Here is a 19,378-nt window from a genome sequence, read left to right as displayed (position 1 = left end):
GGGCGAAACGTCAGAGGAGAATGCTGCTGGGGCATTCCACAGGTATCTAAACCCCACTTGCTTAGTTTCCAACAGACAAACCCCTCAACCTTTGAGGATGCCTGCCATAGATGTGGGTGAAATGTCAGGAGAGAATGCTTCTGGAACATGGCCAGGCAGCCCGAAAAACTCACAGTAACCCTTCCAACAGACCTCACAATGTATTGTCGAAGGCTTTCATGGCTGGAATCACTAGGTTCTTGTGGGTTTTTTCGGGCTATATGGCCATCTTCTAGAGGCATTCTCTCCTGACGTTTCGCCTGCATCTATGGCAAGCATCCTCAGAGGTAGTGAGGTCTGTTGGAACTGGGAAAAAAGGGGTTCAGACCTCACAATCTCTGAGGTTGCCTGCCATAAATGCAGGCAAAACATCAGGAGGGAATGCTTCTGGAACATGGTCAGACAGCCTGGGAAACTCAAAGCAACCTAGTGATTCCAGCCACAAAAACCTTCAGTGACTCTCTTTCTGCCTGGAAGAATGAGGTTGGATTGGATGACCCTTCCAACGCTAGGATTCCACGACGTGAACGCTCACCGCTGGATTGTACAGCAATGCGGACGCTCGCCACCCCATAGAATCCTAGAATCAAAGAGTTGGAAGAGACCTCCTGGGCCATCATCCAGTCCAACCCCATTCTGCCAAGAAGCAGGAATATGGCATTCAAATCACCCCTGACAGATGGCCATCCAGCCTCTGTTTCAAAGCCTCCAAAGAAGGAGCCTCCAACACACTCTGGGGCAGAGAGTTCCACTGCTGAACGCCTCTCACAGTCAGGAAGTCCTTCCTCATGTTCAGGTGGAATCTCCTCTGAAGTTGGAGAAGGCCCCTTTTAGGTTCTTGTGGGTTTTTCCGGGCTATAGAGCCATGTTCTAGAGGCATTTCTCCTGACATTTCGCCTGCATCTATGGCAAGCATCCTCAGAGGTAGTGAGGTCTGTTGGAATTAGGACAATGGGTTTATATATCTGTGGAATCATAGAATCATAGAATCCTAGAATCAAAGAGTTGGAAGAGACCTCATGGGCCATCCAGTCCAACCCCATTCTGCCAAGGGGTTGCATTCAAATCACCCCTGAATATTGCATTCAAATCACCCCTGACAGATGGCCATCCAGCCTCTGATTCAAAGCCTCCAAAGAAGGAGCCTCCACCACACTCTGGGGCAGAGAGTTCCACTGCTGAACGCCTCTCACAGTCAGGAAGTTCTTCCTCATGTTCAGATGGAATCTCCTCTGAAGTTGGAGAAGGCCCCTTTTAGGTTCTTGTGGGTTTTTCCGGGCTATATGGCCATGTTCTAGAGGCATTTCTCCTGACGTTTCGCCTGCATCTGTGGCAAGCATCCTCAGTGGTAGTGAGGTCTGTTGGAACTAGGAAAATAAGGTTTATATATCTGTGGAATGACCAGGGTGGGACAAAGGACTCTTGTCTGCTGGAGCTAGGTGTGAATGTGTTCTTGTGGGTTTTTCCGGGCTATAGGGCCATGTTCTAGAGGCATTTTTTCTCCTGACGTTTCGCCTGCATCTATGGCAAGCTTCCTCAGAGGTAGTGAGGTCTGTTGGAATTAGGACAATGGGTTTATATATCTGTGGAATGACCAGGGTGGGGCAAGGAGCTCTTTCCTGCTGCAGCTGGGTGTGAATGTTTCAACTGACCACCTTCATTAGCATTTGAAGGCCTGCCTGAGCCTGGGAAAATCTCTTGCTGGGAGGTGTTAATATGTGCCTGGTTGTTTCCTCTCTGCTGTTTTGCTGCTGTAATTTTAGAGTTTTTTAATACTGGTAGCCAGATTGTGTTCATTTTCATGGTCTCTTCCTTTCTGTTGAAATTGTCCACATGCTTCTTGTGGATTTCAATGGCTTCTCTGTGTAGCCTGACATGGTGGTTGTTGGTGGTTGCCCCCTTTGTTTGAGACGCAAGGCAGTGTCTCTTTCAGAGGACTACAACTCCCAACCCCTCCTCCCAGAGGAGCGCTGCCAAGCATTGGCACCAAGAGGGAGAACAGGCTCCGAAGGCCGAGCCATCTGTCCTTCCTCAAGAGGCGCAACCGGCCCCCAAAGTGGCCCCCCGAGGCGGCATACCTGTCGTCATCGCTGTCGATGCCAAACATGGAGTGGGCCAGGCTGAAGCGGGCCGAGGAGGGCGACGAAGACCCAAAGGGGTCCGAGGTTCTGCGGTTGGGGCTGCCGTCGCGGAAGAGTGGCGGAGCCGGGGAGGAGGGCCGCGAGCGGGACTGCCGTGGCGAGACCTGCAAAGCAGAGGGAGAAAGCCCCACATCAAGACCCATCGTCCACTAGTCCCCCTCCCCACATGAATGAAGCCCCAATGGGAGGGAAGGAAAGGTGTGGGGCGCCCATCCAAGGAGAGGGAGAGAGGGAAAGGCCCACGACATCAAGACCCATCGTCCATTACTCCCCCTCCCCACATGAAGCCCCAATGGAGAAAAAGGAAAGGTGTGGGGCGCCCCATCCTTTGGCCGGGGAGGCCTTCCCTCGGAGGACAAAAACAAGGCCGGTCTTGTGCCTGTTCTAGAACAGAGAGGGATTTCTAGGAAAAGCAGGGCAGGGTGGAGCAAGGAACAGAGGCGTCAGGAACCCTCCCTTGGCAAAGGCTGGGCACATTCCAGTTGTTTTGGAATCCCAAGAAAGGATGATCTTTCCCAAAGCTCTATCAGGAAAGCGACCAGGTGTTTGGGACTACAACTCCCACAGTTCCTAACATGCCAGATTTAGAGAGTGTGTAAGGAAGTCTTAGGGTTTTGGACTCCAACTCCCACAACATGGATATGCAGATGATCCCTTGATTGACTTAAATGTCTGGCTCCAAGAGGACAAAAGCAAGGGCCAACTTCAGCTCTTTCTCCAGGTGTTTTGGACTTCAACTCCCACAATTCCCAACAGCTAGCCCATGCCTGATTTAGAGAGTGTGTAAGGAAGTCCTAGTATTTTGGACTCCAGCTCCCACAACGTGGAGATGCAGATGACCCCTTGGTTGACTTAAGTTTCCACTTCTAAGAGGACAAAAGAATGGGCCTACTTCAGTCCTTCTTCCAGGTGTTTTGGACTCCAACTCCCATAACGTGGGTATGCAGATGATCCCTAAATTGGCTTGAGTGTCCAGTTCCAAGAGGGCAAAGCCATGGGTCAACTTGGGCCCTCCCTCCAGGTATTTTGAACTCCGACTCCCACAACGTGGGTATGCAGATGATCCCTTGATTGACTTAAGTGTCTGGTTCCAAGAGGACAAACGCATGGGTCAACTTCGGCTCTTCCTCCAGGTGTTTTGGCCTCCAACTCCCACAATTCCCAACAGCTGGCCCGTGCCAGATTTAGAGAGTGTGTAAGGAAGTCCTAGGGTTTTGGACTCCAATTACAACAATGTGGGTATGCAGATGATCCCTGGATTGACTTAAGTGTCTGGTTCCAAGAGGACAAAGGCAAGGGCCAACTTCAGCTCTTCCTCCAGGTGTTTTGGACTCCAACTCCCACAATTTCTAACAACCAGCCCATCCCTGATTTAGAGAGTGTGTAAGGAAGTCCTAGGGTTTGGACTCCAACTCCCACAACGTGGGTATGCAGATGATACCTGGACTGACTTAAGTGTCCGTTTCCAAGAGGACAAAGACATGGGCCAACTTGGGCCCTCCTTCCAGGTCTTTTAGCCTTCAACTCCCACAATTCCCAACAGCTGGCCCATGCCTGAGAGAGTGTGTAAGGAAGTCCTAGCGTTTTGGACTCCAACTCCCACAACGTGGGTATGCAGATGATCCCTTGATTGACTTAAGTGTCCAGTTCCAAGAGGACAAAGGCATGGGCCAACTTCAGCTCTTCCTCCAGGTGTTTTGGACTCCAACTCCCACAATTCCCAACAGCTGGCCCATGCCTGATTTAGAGAGTGTGTAAGGAAGTCCTAAGGTTTTGGACTCCAATTACCCACAACGTGGGTATGCAGATGATCCCTTGATTGATTTAAGTGTCCGGTTCCAAGAGGACAAAGACATGGGCCAACTTCAGCTCATCCTCCAGGTATTTTGGACTCCAACTCCCACAATTCCTAACAATTGGTAGGCTGTTAGGAATTGTGGGAGTTGAAGTCCAAACACCTGGAGGGCTGAACTTTGCAATACCTGCTGTAGATGCATATACTATCCAATTGTAAACAATTTCTCCTCATTCCCTTCAATTCGAACCTTGAGGGCCCCGGGTTCAGATTCATCCCCAGAAACACAGTGAGCAAGATGACAAGCGGTGCTGTAGGTTGCAAACCACTGAAAGAATGCAGCTTGACGTTGCCTTAACCGCCACGGCTCAATTTTGGGAGTTGTCCTTTGGCAGAAAAGGGCTTCTCAAACTACAACTCCCAGGATGCCATTGCATTGAGCCACGGGCAATTAAACCACATTCAGTCGACAGTGTGGGTACCTCCCAAACTAAGAAGGAGAAATGAGAAGAGCGGATAATAATAAATCCTTCCAAGCCAGCAAGTGGCAAGCAGTTCCACAGGGAAACAAAAAAAATACGGGGAAATGTTGTCTCCTTCGGGCCTAACATGGTCTGCTTGAACCTCGAGCTCAGCTTCCATCCTTGGAGGTTTTTTAGTGGCCAAAGAGGACCAATTTGGTCGGTCAAGTGTTGGCTTAGGCCCCTGAAAGACCCAGATTCGAGTTCATGCTCAGCTAGATCAAGCATTGGCCAACTTGGGCCCTCCAGGTGTTTTGGACTTCAACTCCCACAATTCCTAACAGCCTACCGGCTGTTAGGAATTGTAGGAGTTGAAGTCCAAAACACCTGGAGGGCCCAAGTTGGCCCATGTCTGTCTTAGAGGAAGGCCAAAGGAATCGAGGGCTTTTTGTACGCTTTTTATGTAAATTTGTTTAATGTGAATTAATATTGTTATTGTTTTCTAAATGTTTTATGTATTTTACTGTATTCTGTATGTTCGTGCAGCACTATTAATGTGCTTCTGCAAGCCGCCCCGAGTCCCTTTTGGGAGATGGTGGCAGCAGGATATAAACAAAGGTTGTTGTTGTTTGATACACAACAAGATGAGTACACAGCAAACAAGATCACTATATTGGATTACATGTTGGATACTTCCAATGTATCGGCGAATAATGCGTGCAGATCCAAGTAGGATGGCCTTTTGCAACTAACAGATGCCAATATTGTCAGTGCCTATTGTTTTTAAGTACAGGCCAAGGTCTTGATGCACTGCACCCAGTGTGCCGATCACCACTGGGACCCCCTTGACTGGCTTGTGCCAGAGTCTTTGCAGTTAGAGCTTTAAATCCTCATATTGTGTATTATTATTATTATTGTTGTTGTTGTTGTTGTTGTTGTTGTTATTAATATTAGGGTGGCCTTTTGCAGCTGATAGGTGGTAATTTTGTCAGTGCCTATTGTTTTTAAGTACAGGCCAAGGTCTTGAGGCACTGCACCCAGTGTGCCGATCACCACTGGGACCGCCTTGACTGGCTTGTGCCAGAGTCTTTGCAGTTTGAGCTTTAAATCCTCATATTGTGTTGTATTATTATTATTATTATTATTATTATTATTATTATTATTATTATTATTAGGTTGGTCTTTTGCAGCTGACAGGTGGTGATTTTGTCAGTGCCTATTGTTTTTAAGCACAGGCCAAGGTCTTGAGGCACTGCACCCAGTGTGCCGATCACCACTGGGACCCCCTTGACTGGCTTGTGCCAGAGTCTTCGCAGTTCGAGCTTTAAATCCTCATATTGTGTATTATTATTATTATTATTACTATTGTTATTATTAATATTAGGGTGGCCTTTTGCAGCTGACAGTTAGTGATTTTGTCAGCGCCGATTGTTTTTAAGTGCAGGTCATGGTCTTTAGGCACTGCACCCAGTTTGCTGATCACCACTGGGACCACCTTGACCGGCTCGTGCCAGAGTCTTTGCGCTTTGAGCTTTAAATCCTCATATTGTGTTGTATTATTATTATTATTATTATTAGTAGTAGTAGTAGTAGTAGTATTAGGATGGCCTTTTGCAGCTGACAGGTGGTGATTTTGTCAGCGCCGATTGTGTTTAAGTGCAGGCCGAGGGCTTGAGGCACTGCACCCAGTGTGCCGATCACCACTGGGACCGCCTTGTGCCAGAGTCTTTGCAGTTCGAGCTTTAAATCCTCATATTGTGTTGTATTATTACTATTACTATTACTATTACTATTACTATTATTATTATTAGGGTGGCCTTTTGCAGCTGACAGGTGGTGATTTTGTCAGTGCATATTGTTTTTAAGTACAGGCCGAGGTCCTGAGGCACTGCACCCAGTGTGCAGATCACCACTGGGACCCCCTTGACCGGCTTGTGCAGTTCAAGCTTTAAATCCTCATATTGTGTTGTATTATTATTATTACTATTGTTACTATTATTACTATTATTACTATTACTACTACTATTACTACTACTACTATTATTATTATTATTATTATTATTAGGGTGGCCTTTTGCAGCTGACAGGTGGTGATTTTGTCAGTGCATATTGTTTTTAAGTACAGGCCGAGGGCTTGAGGCACTGCACCCAGTGTGCCAATCACCACTGGGACCCCCTTGATCGGCTTGTGCCAGAGTCTTTGCAGTTCGAGCTTTAAATCTTTGCATCGTGTCAGCTTTTCCAGTTGCTTCTCGTCAATTCTGCTGTCACCTGGGATTGCAACATTGACGATCCGCACTTTGTTTTTTTCCATGATCGTAAGTTCAGGAGTCTTGTGCTCCAAAACTCTATTAAGCCTGGATTCGAAACTGCGCACTGGGGAGAGAGTCACATTCTCTCAGCCTTGGAAGGAAGCTATTGCAAGGAGATCTGGCCCGGGGAAACCTTAAGCGAGGGCCGTCCTGAGTCGGGAAGGACTTGAAGGCATGCAACAATAACGGAGGGAGAATCACCCAAAGGCATGGGACCATGATAGAGGAACCATAATAGAAGCTCTGGCTTTATTATGGTTCCACGCCTCTATGCAGAGACCCTCACTGATTGACTTTGCAAACTTCAGAGCTTCTATCTATTTATGGAATGTCCAGGCTCCCTCTATGCAAAATACCCTCAGTGATTGACTTTGCAAACTTCAGGGCTTCTATCTATCTATGGAATGTCCAGGCTCCCTCTATGCAAAATACCCTCAGTGATTGACTTTGCAAACTTCAGGGCTTCTATCTATCTATGGAATGTCCAGGCTCCCTCTATGCAAAATGCCCTCACTGATTGACTTTGCAAACTTCAGGGCTCTTAAAATGCTAATTCAAGCTTACCAACTGCAACAGACAAGGGTTCTTTCTCCCACCCTGTTTGGGAAGTGGCTAGGCTACCTCTATGCAGATATCCTTACTGATTGACTTCGCAAACTTCAGAGCTACTCAAATGCTAATTCAAGCTTGCTAATTGCAACAGGCGAGGGTTCTTTCTCCCATCCTGTTTGGGAGACGGCTAGACTATCTCTAGAGACTCTTACTGATTGACTTCACAAACTTCAGAGCTATGCAAATGCTAATTCAAGCTTGCTAATTGCAACAGGCGAGTGTTCTTTCTCCCACCCGTTTGGGAGCTGGCCAGGCTACCTCTATGCAGAGACCCTCACTGATTGATTTCACAAACTTCGGGGCTACTCAAATGCTAATTCAAGCTTGCTAATTGCAAGATGCAAGGGTTCTTTCTCTCATCCCATCTGGGAGCCGGCTAGGCTACCTCTATGCAGAGACCCTCACTGATTGACTTCACAAACTTTGGGGCTACTCAAATGCTAATTCAAGCTTGCTAATTGCAAGATGCAAGGGTTCTTTCTCTCATCCCATCTGGGAGCCAGCTAGGCTACCTCTATGCAGAGACCCTTACTGATTGACTTTGCAAACTTCAGAGCTACAATTTTGCCTGAAATCAATTGGGCCCCAAAGGCTTGAATACTGAACCCTGCTCCAAAACTCTATGAGGCCTGGATTTGAAACCGCACACTGGGGAGAGAGTCACATTCTCTCAGCCTTGGAAGGAAGCTACTGCAAGGAGATCTGGCCTGGGAAACCTTAAATGTGGGCCGTCCTGAGTTGGGAAGGACTTGAAGGCATGCAACCATAACGGAGGAAGATTATTGTGGGTTTTTTCGGGCTATACGGCCATGTTCTAGAGGCATTTCTCCTGACGTTTCGCCTGCATCTATGACAAGCATCCTCAGAGGTGAGGTCTAGGTTCTTGTGGGTTTTTTCGGGCTATAGGGCCATGTTCTAGAGGCATTTCTCCTCTTGCCATAGATGCAGGCGAAACGTCAGGAGAAATGCCTCTAGAACATGGCCGTATAGCCCGAAAAAACCCACAAGAACTGAGTGATTCCAGCCATGAACGCCTTCGACAATACAATGGAGGAAGACTCACCCAAAGGCTTGGAACCATGACAGAGGAACCATAATAGAAGCTCTGGCTCTATGATGGTTCCACGCCTTTGGGTGAGTCTTCCTCCGTTATTGCTCCATGCCTTCCAGTTATTCTTCCTCGGTTCCATGTTTTCGAGTTATTCTTCCCAAGACTTTGATGGTGCCAACCAGAGGACGTGGAGGACCACCTGCCCCCCAAACCCAGGCCCACCCCAAAGCCTCACCTTGCGTCGCTCATCCGTCTCCCTCTGGATCAGCTTTGAGACGCTCTTGGGCAGGAGGTGCTCCTCCACCACCAAAGTGGGCACGGTTGGGGCCCCAACAGAGAGGGTCCCGGGATCCCCGGCCTCTTTGGGGACCGAGGCCAGGGGGCTGCGGAGGGAGACCGGGCTGGGGGGAGTCCTGTGGGGCCGGACCATAACCGGGAGACCTCCGCCGAGGGAGCGAGCCTGGTGGCTGGACGTAGCTGGGGGCAACACCAGTTGGGAGTGCAAACCGGCGCAGGCACCTCCAAATCCTCCTCCTCTGCGCTGAGGTTGCGGGCTGAAGGGCCCTTGAGGATGGGTCAGCAGTCCAGCCACTTCCAGCCGGGAGTCCAGAGACTGCGGGTGTCGCCCGGCTTCGGCCAGCCGCCCCACAAAGGGGTGCTGGGGGTGGGATTCGGCTTCGGCGTCGTAGAAGTCCCGGCACGTCCAGCGGCCACGCTTGTAAGGCTCCCCGGGACCTGGGTCCAGCTTCACCACCCGGAAGCGCGAGCCGGACACCAGCGACGGAGCGGTCAACGGGGAGGTGGGGGCCGTGGGGCCATTTCTGGCCGCCCCACCGTTGCCGCCGTTGGCCCGCGGGCCAGCGTCCCCTTCTGCTTCCGTCCCAACCTTTGCGGCGTCCGCTCGTCCTTCTTTCTGCTCGTAGTCCGAAGTGACGCTGGTGATCTGGAACCCGCTCTTCTTCTTGCCTCCGCCGCTCATGGTCCTGGGGGCAACGAGGCGGGGGCTTCACCGAGGCGGCACCGTCGTTGTCCTCCTCATCATCATCATCATCGTCCCCAAATCCTGGCGAGGGGAGAGAGGAGGGTGGAATATCAGTATAGTCTAATTCCTATCGTTATGATTAGCAAGACACCAACGCAGTCCTGAAGCCGACCCCATGCCGGGGTCACAACACAAGGGGGTCAAAGGTCAGGGAGACCCCAACAGAGCTTAGAGATAGACAAAGCCTGGCTTGGGGAAGGGGAAGATTGGGGAGGGGGAAAAAAGAGGGTCTGTCTAGGGGAGGCCGCGACCTCGGTTGGCCCAAGGCAAGGCTGTTGACAAGGCGAAGCAACCGAGGAGTGACACCCGAAGCAGCAGAAGCAGCAGCAAGGAAGTCAGTCCGGCCCCTCCTTCCTTCCTTCCGTCAGTCCTTCCTTCCCAACCAGCTGACTGCCTGCCCCTCCCCTCCCCTCCCTTGCCCTCCCCCCAAGGCTGGCCCAGCCCCCCTTAACCCCTTCCTTCCCGGAGCCCAGCAAAGCAAGGCCAAGAAGGCCCAGAGAGAAGAAGCACGCACAGGTATGGGCCAAATTGGGCTCTCCATCCAGGTAGCTTGGACTCCGACTCCCACCATTCCTCACAGCCTCAGGCCCCTTCCTTTTGCCCCTCAGCCGCTTAAGCGGCTGAGGGGCAAAAGGAAGGGGCCTGAGGCTGTGAGGAATGGTGGGAGTCGGAGTCCAAAACACCTGGACGGAGAGCCCAATTTGGCCCATACCTGCCATGCAATGAATACAGTTTCACCCCACATTGCTACATTTATTTACACTTCCTTTTCTCTTTCCCAAAGGGGATTCAAAGTATCTTGACATATAAACATTAGTATACAATGTATTCTTGAAGGCTTTCCTGGGTTGCTGTTGAGTTTTTAAGGTCTGTACTAGCCATGTGCCAGCAGCATTCTCTCCTGATGTTTCACCTACATCTGTGGCTAATGGCATCTTCAGGGGTCTGTTCAGAAGCAAGGGGAGTCTGTCTATCGATTGATCTATCTATCTATTTATCTATCTATGGAATGTCCAGGCTACCTCTATGCAAAATACCAAACTACCCTCACTGTGCAAAATACCCTCACTGATTGACTCCAGCAGCATTCCCTCCTGATGTTTCAATCAGTGGCTAATGGCATCTTCAGAGGTTTGTTCAGAAGCAAGGGGAGTCTGGCTGTCTATCTATCTATGGAATGTCTGGGCTACCTCTTTGCAAAATACCAAACTACCCCTGTGCAAAATACCCTCACGGGTTGACTTTGCAAACTTCAGGGCTCCGCAAATGCCGATTCAAGCTTGCCAATTGCAACAGACAAGGGTTCTTTCCTCCCACCCTGTTTGGGAGGCACTGACTTTGCAAACTATCTATGGAATGTCCAGGCTACCTGTATGCAAAATACCCTCAATGATTGACTTTGCAAACTTCAGGACTTCTATCAATCTATGGAATGCCCCGTTTGGGAACCGGCTAGGCTACCTCTATGCAAAGACTCTCACTGATTGACTTTGCAAACTTCAGAGCTACTCAAATAGTAATTCAAGCTTGCTCATTGCAACAGGCAAGGGTTTTTTCTCCCACCCCGTTTGGGAACCGGCTAGGCTACCTCTATGCAAAGACTCTCACTGATTGACTTTGCAAACTTCAGAGCTACTCAAATAGTAATTCAAGCTTGCTCATTGCAACAGGCAAGGGTTTTTTCTCCCACCCCGTTTGGGAACCGGCTAGGCTACCTCTATGCAAAGACTCTCACTGATTGACTTTGCAAACTTCAGAGCTACTCAAATGGTAATTCAAGCTTGCTAATTGCAACAGGCAAGGGTTCTTTCTCCCACCCTGTTTGGGAGATGGCTAGTCTACCTCCACGCAGAGACCCTCACTGATTGACTTTGCAAACTTCAGGGCACATGTCTGTGTTTTGGATGAGTTGGGGACTCGGTGCGGCTTACGTGAGGCCGAGCCCAAATTACATCAGTAATCAAAACAATAACAACAACAATAATAATGGCATCTTCAGAGGTTTGTTCGGAAGCAAGGGGAGTCTGTCTATCCATCTATGAAAATGTCCAGGCTAGGTGCAAAATATCCGTGAAGGTATAGAGGTCTAAGCAAAATACCAAACTAACCCTGTGCAAAATACCCTCACTGATTGACTTTGCAGACTTCAGGGCTCCGCAAATACCGATTCAAGCTTGTCAATTACAACAGACAAGGGTTCTTTCCTCCCACCCTGTTTGGGAGGCATTGACTTTGCAAACTTCAGGGCTTTTATCCAACTATGGAATGTTCGGGCTACCTCTATGCAAAATACCCTCACTGACTGACTTTGCAAACTTCAGAGCTATGCAAATGCTAATTCAAGTTTGCTAATTGCAACAGACAAGGGTTCTTTCTCCCACCCTGTTTGGGAGATGGCTAGGCTACCTCCATGCAGAGACCCTCGCTGATTGACTTTGCAGCTTCCTGGCTACTTAATGCTAATCAAGCTCACTAATTGCAACATCTACCCTTGCTTCACAAAGACACGGGCTTAAGCGGCGGAGGGGGAAAAGGAAGGGGCCTGAGGCTGTGAGGAATGGTGGGAGTCGGAGTCCAAAACACCTGGACGGAGGGACCAATTTGGCCCATACCTGCCATGCAATGAATACAGTTTCACCCCACATTGCTACATTTATTTACACTTCTTTCTCTTTCCCAAAGGGGATTCAAAGTATCTTGACATATAAACATTAGTATACAGTGTGTTCTTGAAGGCTTTCCTGGGTGGAAGGCAAAAGGAAGAGGGGCCGACCAAGGGCAAGACGGATGGATGGCATCCTTGAAGTGACTGGACTGACCTTGAAGGAGCTGGGGGTGGTGACGGCCGACAGGGAGCTCTGGCGTGGGCTGGTCCATGAGGTCACGAAGAGTCGGAGACGACTGAACGAATGAACACACATACAATGTGTTCTTGAAGGCTTTCCTGGGTTGCTGTTGAGTTTTTAAGGTCTGTACTAGCCATGTGCCAGCAGCATTCTCTCCTGATGTTTCACCTACATCTGTGGCTAATGGCATCTTCAGGGGTCTGTTCAGAAGCAAGGGGAGTCTGTCTATCGATTGATCTATCTATTTATCTATCTGTGAAATATCCAGGCTAACTCCATGCAAATACCCTCACTGGTTGACTTTGCAAACTTCAGGGCTTCTATCTATCTATGGAATGCCCAGGCTACCTCTATGCAAACTACCCTCACTGATTGACTTTGCAAACTTCAGGGCTACTCAAATGCTAATTCAAGCTTGCTCATTGCAACAGACAAGGGTTCTTTCTCCTACCCCGTTTGAGAGCTGGCTAGGCTACCTCTATGAAGAGACCCTCACTGATTGACTTTGCAAACTTCAGAGCTACTTAAATGGTAATTCAAGCTTGCTAATTGCAACAGGCAAGGGTTTTTCTCCCACCCTGTTTGGGAACCGGCTAGGCTACCTCTATGCAAAGACTCTCACTGATTGACTTTGCAAACTTCAGAGCTACTTAAATGGTAATTCAAGCTTGCTAATTGCAACAGGCAAGGGTTCTTTCTCCCACCCTGTTTGGGAGATGGCTAGGCTACCTCCATGCAGAGACCCTCACTGATTGACTTTGCAAACTTCAGAGCTACTTAAATGGTAATTCAAGCTTGCTAATTGCAACAGGCAAGGGTTCTTTCTCCCACCCTGTTTGGGAGATGGCTAGGCTACCTCCATGCAGAGACCCTCACTGATTGACTTTGCAAACTTCAGAGCACATGTCTGTGTTTTGGATGGGTTGGGGACTCAGTGCGGCTTACGTGAGGCCGAGCCCACAATACATCAGTAATCAAAACAATAATAACAACAACAATAATTGCATCTTCAGAGGTTTGTTCGGAAGCAAGGGGAGTCTGTCTATCCATCTATGAAAATGTCCAGGCTAGGTGCAAAATACCCGTGAAGGTATTTTGCACAGGGTTAGTTTGGTATTTTGCATAGAGGTCTATACAAAATACCAAACTAACCCTGTGCAAAATACCTTCACGGGTTGACTTTGCAAACTTCAGGGCTCCGCAAATGCTAATTCAAGCTTGCCAATTGCAACAGACAAGGGTTCTTTCTCGCACCCTGTTTGGGAGGCATTGACTTTGCCAACTTCAGGGTTTTTATCTATTTCTGGAATATCCAGGCTACCTATATGCAAAATACCAAACTACCTCTGTGCAAAAATACCCTCACTGATTGACTTTGCAAACTTCTGGGCTTTTATCCATCTATGGAATGTCAAGGCTACCTCTATGCAAAATAGCCTCACTGGTTGACTTTGCAAACTTCAGGGCTTTCTCCTATCTATGGAATGTCCAGGCTACCTCTATGCAAAATACCCTCACTGATTGACTTTGCAAACTTCTGGGCTTTTATCTATCTATGGAATGTCCAGGCTACCTCTATGCAAAATAGCCTCACTGGTTGACTTTGCAAACTTCAGGGCTTTCTCCTATCTATGGAATGTCCGGGCTACCTCTATGCAAAATAGCCTCACTGGTTGACTTTGCAAACTTCAGGGCTTCTATCTATCTATGGAATGTCCAGGCTACCTCTATGCAAAATACCCTCACTGATTGACTTTGCAAACTTCAGGACTTTTTTTCTATCTATGGAATGTCCGGGCTGCCTCTATGCAAAATACCCTCACTGATTGACTTTGCAAACTTCAGGACTTTTTTTCTATCTATGGAATGTCCAGGCTACCTCTATGCAAAGTATCCTCAGTGATTGACTTTGCAGACTTCAGGGCTTTTATCTATGGAATGTGCAGGCTACCTCTGTGCAAAGTACCCTCACTGATTGCTAATGCTAATTCAAGCTTGCCAATTGCAACAGATAAGGGTTTTTTCTCCCACCCTTTTGGGGAGACAGCTAGGCTACCTCTATGCAGATACCCTCACTGATTGACTTTGCAAACTTCAGAGCTACTCAAATGCTAATTAAAGCTTGCTAATTGCAACAGGCAAGGATTCTTTCTCTCACCCTGTTTGGGAAGTGGCTAGGCTACATCTATGCAGATACCCTCAGTGATTGACTTTGCAAACTTCAGAGCTACTCAAATCGTAATTCAAGCTTGCTAATTGCAACAAGCAAGGGTTCTTTCTCCCACCCTGTTTGGGAGACAGCTAGGCTACCTCTATGCAAAATACCCTCACTGATTGACTTTGCAAACTTCAGAGCTACGCAAATGCTAATTCAAGTTTGCTAATTGCAATAGATAAGGGTTCTTTCTCCCACCCTGTTTGGGAGATGTCTAGGCTACCTCTATGCAGATACCCTTACTAATGGACTTTGCAGCTACCTGGCTACTCAATGCTAATCAAGCTCACTAATTGCAACATCCACCCTTGCTTCACACAGGCAAGGGTTCTTTCTCTCACCCTGGACATTATTCCACAGAGATATATACACTCCACTTGCTTCATGACCTCTATGCAGATCCCCTCACTGATTGACTTTGCAGCTGCAAGGCTACTCAATGCTATTCAAGCTGGCTAATTGCAACATTCACACTTGCTTCACGCAGACAAGGGTTCTTTCTCCCACCCTGGGCATCATTCCACAGGTACATTATTTACACTCCACTTGCCTCACAGCCAACAGAACCTCTGAAGACTCCATTAGCCACAGATGCAGGTGAAACGTCAGGAGACAATGCTACTGGAACTTGGCCAGACAGCTCGAAAAGCATATAGCCTTGAGTCAAAAGGCCTCCAACTGCACACAATGTAGACCAGGCATGGGCCAACTTCGGCCCTCTGGGTGTTTTGGACTCCAACTCCCACAATTCCTAACAGCCGGTAGGCTGTTAGGAATTGTGGGAGTTGAAGTCCAAAACACCCAGAGGGCCGAAGTTGGGCAATGCCTGGTGTAGACGCACCTTCAGAAATGTGCTAACTCAACCCATCCCTTTGGGGTCCTTTTGACCTCAGGGTCCCTCTCATTGAGGCTGGACTAGATGCCCTCTGAGTGACCCCCTCCCACTCTACCTCTGGGAAGAGATTACACCCAAACACACACACACAACACACACCAAGGCCGAGGTGCTAGAAGGCTAATCCGTCTCAAACGGGGAAATAACGGGATTAAGACCGGGATCGGAAGCAAGGCAGCGGGGATTATATCCCAGGGAACAAGGCCGCCGTCTGGGATCGGGGTCAAGAGGGCAGCTGAGGGATTGGCTTCATGCGCTGGCCCTTTAAGGCAGGGAGGCCTGGGACCCCAACCTATGGGGTCTAGGTATTTTAACTGGGTTGCATCCTCCATATATCAATATTATAATGATAATGATGGTGATTATTGTGTTGTCGAAGGCTTTCATGGCCGGAATCACTGGGTTGTTGTAATTTTTTTCAGGCTATATGGCCATGTTCTAGAAGCATTCTCTCCTGACGTTTCGCCTGCATCTATGGCAAGCATCCTCAGAGGTAGTGAGGTCTGTTGGAAGTAGAAAAAAAGGGTTTATATATCACTACCTCTGAGGAAACAAACAAGGATATCCAATCACCTCTCAACAAAAGATTGCTCCATGCACTGCCAGGCCATCAAACGCTAATCAAAGTGGTCAGTTGAAACATTTATTTATTTATTTGTTTACTTTATTTATATACCGCTTTTCTCAGCCCTCAGGCAACTCAAAGCAATGAACAACATCAATACAAAACATCATGAGACTAGTATAGGGCAATTAAAAACAATTGTAACATAAATCATTAAACATCCATATAACAATCATTAGCCCCTAGCTCCAACAGACAAGAGTTCTTTGTCCACTCTGGTCATTCCACAGATATATAAACCCATTTTTCGTGGTTCCAACAGACTTCACTACTTCTGAGGATGCTTGCCATAGATGTAGGCAAAATGTCAGGAGAGAATGCCTCTAGAACATGGCCATATAGCCCGAAAAAACCTACAACAACCCACGATTATTATTATTATTATTGTTGTTGTTGTTATTGTTATTGTTATTAATAGATAGATCTGTTTATTGATTAGTCCACTGATCATATCAATAGTAAAAGACAAAAAGGCTATAACTATCCTAAATCACTATCCTAAAGCTCCTGTGTTGTTGTTGTTGTTGTTGTTGTTGTTGTTATATTTATTTATTCCCCACTTTATCTCCCCAAAGAGGACTCAAATCAGCTCGACATAAAAGCATTAATATGCAATTTAAAATATACAAATATACAAACATTGCCTTTGGTTAATTACAATATATTGATTTATTTTGGGTATTTCTATCCCGTCTTTCTCCTAATGGGCCCAAGGTGGCTCACGGCAACATAAACATAAACATAAAGGTAAAGGTAAAGGTAAATCTTTCTCCTTGACATTAAGTCTAGTTGAGTCTGACTCTGGGGATTGGTGCTCATCTCTATTTCTAACCCGAAGAGTCGGCGTTGTCCGCAGACACCTCCTAGATCATGAGGCCAACATTACTGCATGGAGTGCCATTACCTTTACATAGAAGCGGTACCTACTGATCTCATATTTGCATGTTTTTGAACCGCTAGGTTAGCAGAAGCTGGAGCTAGCAGCGGGAGCTCACCCCAATCCACGGATTCAAACCAGCGATCTTTCGGTTAGCAATTTCCACAGCTCAGCGCTTTAACCTACTGCACCGCTGCAGCCCCAACATTAAACATACAATCTATATAAATAAAAATGTAATGTTAGTTTGTGGGATTAACAGAACTCAAAAACTACTGGACGAAATGACATCAAATTTGGACACAAGACACCTAATAGCCCAATGTATGTCCTACACTCAAAAAATTTGATTTTGTCATTTGGGAGTTGTAGTTGCTGGGATTTATAGTTCACCTACAATCACAGAGCATTCTGAACCCCACCAACGATAGAGTTGGGGCAAACTTCCCACACAGAACCCCCATGTGGGCCACAGCAACGTGTGGCAGGGGAAGGCTAGTCTATATAAATAAAAATGTACTGTTTGTTTGTGGGATTAACATAACTCAAAAACCACTGGACGAATTGACACCAAATTTGGATACAATACACCTCTCAGGCCAACGAGTGACCATCACTCCTAAAAAGACTGGAAAACACAGTGGAAGAGACTTAAAAAGCCAAAAAAATACAATGCATGTGCAAAACCACATATATAGACATATACACTACACATACATGCACACACAAAACACATATACACAGACTGGGCCACAGCAACGTATGACAGGGGACGGCTAGTATCTAATATAGCAGTGGTTCTCAACTTGGGGTCCCCAGATGTTTTTGGCCTACAACTCCCAGAAATCCCAGCCAGTTTACCAGCTGTTGGGATTTCTGGGAGTTGAAGGCCAAAATCATCTGGGGACCCCAGGTTGAGAACCATTGTAACATACTATTATTAATATACTATGTATTATTATGGTTGTTGTAGTTATGGATATGCTGAGCATGATGTGCCACTGCTGCCACCTGCTGGCTATGCACATTATTTCCCTCTCTCTCTCCTTGTTTGGGGTCATTTGCAATTTTCAGTTCACTAAGGGCCCAAGCAGGGGCTTCTACTCACTTGGTGTATTATTATTCTTCTTATGAGTTCCCTTCAGATGCTGCAGAGCCTGGGGTTCATTGCCTTCAAACTATGAGAGACCTCAGCTTGGGTCTGACCAAGCCATGGGATCGAATGAATGCAGCTTGAACTGCCAAGGCACCATGCCATAGATTCCTGGGAGTTGCAGTTTGACTAGTGGTGTAGCTTTCTCTGCTAATGAGTGCAAACTCCATCTCCCAGGATTCCATAGCATTGAGCCAAGGCTCAGTTGGGCCTGCTTCAATTAATGGGACGCCGCTGCCCCCTGGAGGCCGAGAAGGAATATTTACCTCTGGTTTCCATTAGATCAGTGTTTCTCAACCTGGGGGTCGGGACCCCTGAGGGGGTCACGAGGGGGTGTCAAAGGGGTTGCCAAAGACCATCACAAAACATAGTATTTTCTGGTGGTCATTGGGATTCTGTGTGGGAAGTTTGACCCAATTCTATTGTTGGTCGAGTTCAGAATCCTCTTTGATTGTAGGTGAACTATAAATTCCAACAACTACCACTACCAAATGTCAAGGTCTATTTTCCCCAGACTCTACCAGTGTTCACATTTGGGCATACTGAGTATTCATGCCAAGTTTGGTCCAGATCCATCATTGCATGACTCCACAGTGCTCCTCTGGATATAGGTGAACTACAACTCCTAAACTCAAGGTCAATGCCCACAAAACCCTTCCAGTGTTTTCTGTTGGTAATGGGAGTTCTTTGTGCCAGGTTCAGTTTAAATCCATCACTGGTGGAGTTCAGAATGCTTTTTGATTATAGGTGAACTATAAATCTCAGTAACTACAACTTCCAAATTACAAAATCAATTCCCCCCCCCCCCCCCCAAACCCCACTAGCATTCACCTTTGGGCATATTGGGTATTTGTGCTCAATTTAGTCCAGTGAATGAAAATATATCCTGCATATCGGATATTTACATTACGATTTATAACAGTAGTAAAATGACAGGTATCAAGTATCAACAAAACAATATTATGGTTGGGGGTCACCACAACATATGGAACGGTGTTAAGGGGTCACGCGGCATTAGCAAGGTTGAGAACCACTGCATTAGAGCTATTTATTTATTTATTTATTGTGTCAGAAGTGAATTGAGGCTACAGTTATCATGTATAGAAAAACCACAAACAATTGGAAAAAAAACATTTGACATTCTATTAAATGTCCTTTGAGCAGTAGCTGGCCTCTTGGAGTGCCTCTGGTATTGCTATAAGACGGTCCTCCATTGTGCATGTGGCAGGGCTCAGGCTGCATTGTAGTAAGTGGTCAGTGGTTTGCTCTTCTCTGCATTCACATGTTGCAGACTCCACTTTGTGGCCCCATTTC

At 47.3% G+C, this 19,378-nt stretch overlaps 1 protein-coding gene across 1 annotated transcript in view; it reads right to left on the bottom strand.

Moving 5' to 3' along the window:
* Positions 1-9,835, bottom strand: part of TSC22D4 (TSC22 domain family member 4) — a 37,124-nt gene extending 27,289 nt beyond the window's left edge. The window contains exons 1-2 of the mRNA XM_060779804.2: positions 8,647-9,835; positions 2,118-2,284 (exon numbers count right to left, since the gene is read on the bottom strand). Of these exons, the coding sequence (XP_060635787.2) occupies positions 2,118-2,284; positions 8,647-9,390 (911 nt within the window). The 5' untranslated portion in view covers positions 9,391-9,835. The remainder of the gene's footprint in view (positions 1-2,117; positions 2,285-8,646) is intronic.
* Positions 9,836-19,378: the final 9,543 nt, after the last annotated feature.

The sequence above is a fragment of the Anolis sagrei genome, chromosome 6 (genome assembly GCF_037176765.1).
Source record: "Anolis sagrei isolate rAnoSag1 chromosome 6, rAnoSag1.mat, whole genome shotgun sequence".
NCBI lineage: Eukaryota > Metazoa > Chordata > Lepidosauria > Squamata > Dactyloidae > Anolis > Anolis sagrei.
The sequence above is the reverse complement of the archived record's forward strand: the minus strand, read 5'-3'. Positions and strand labels throughout refer to the sequence as shown.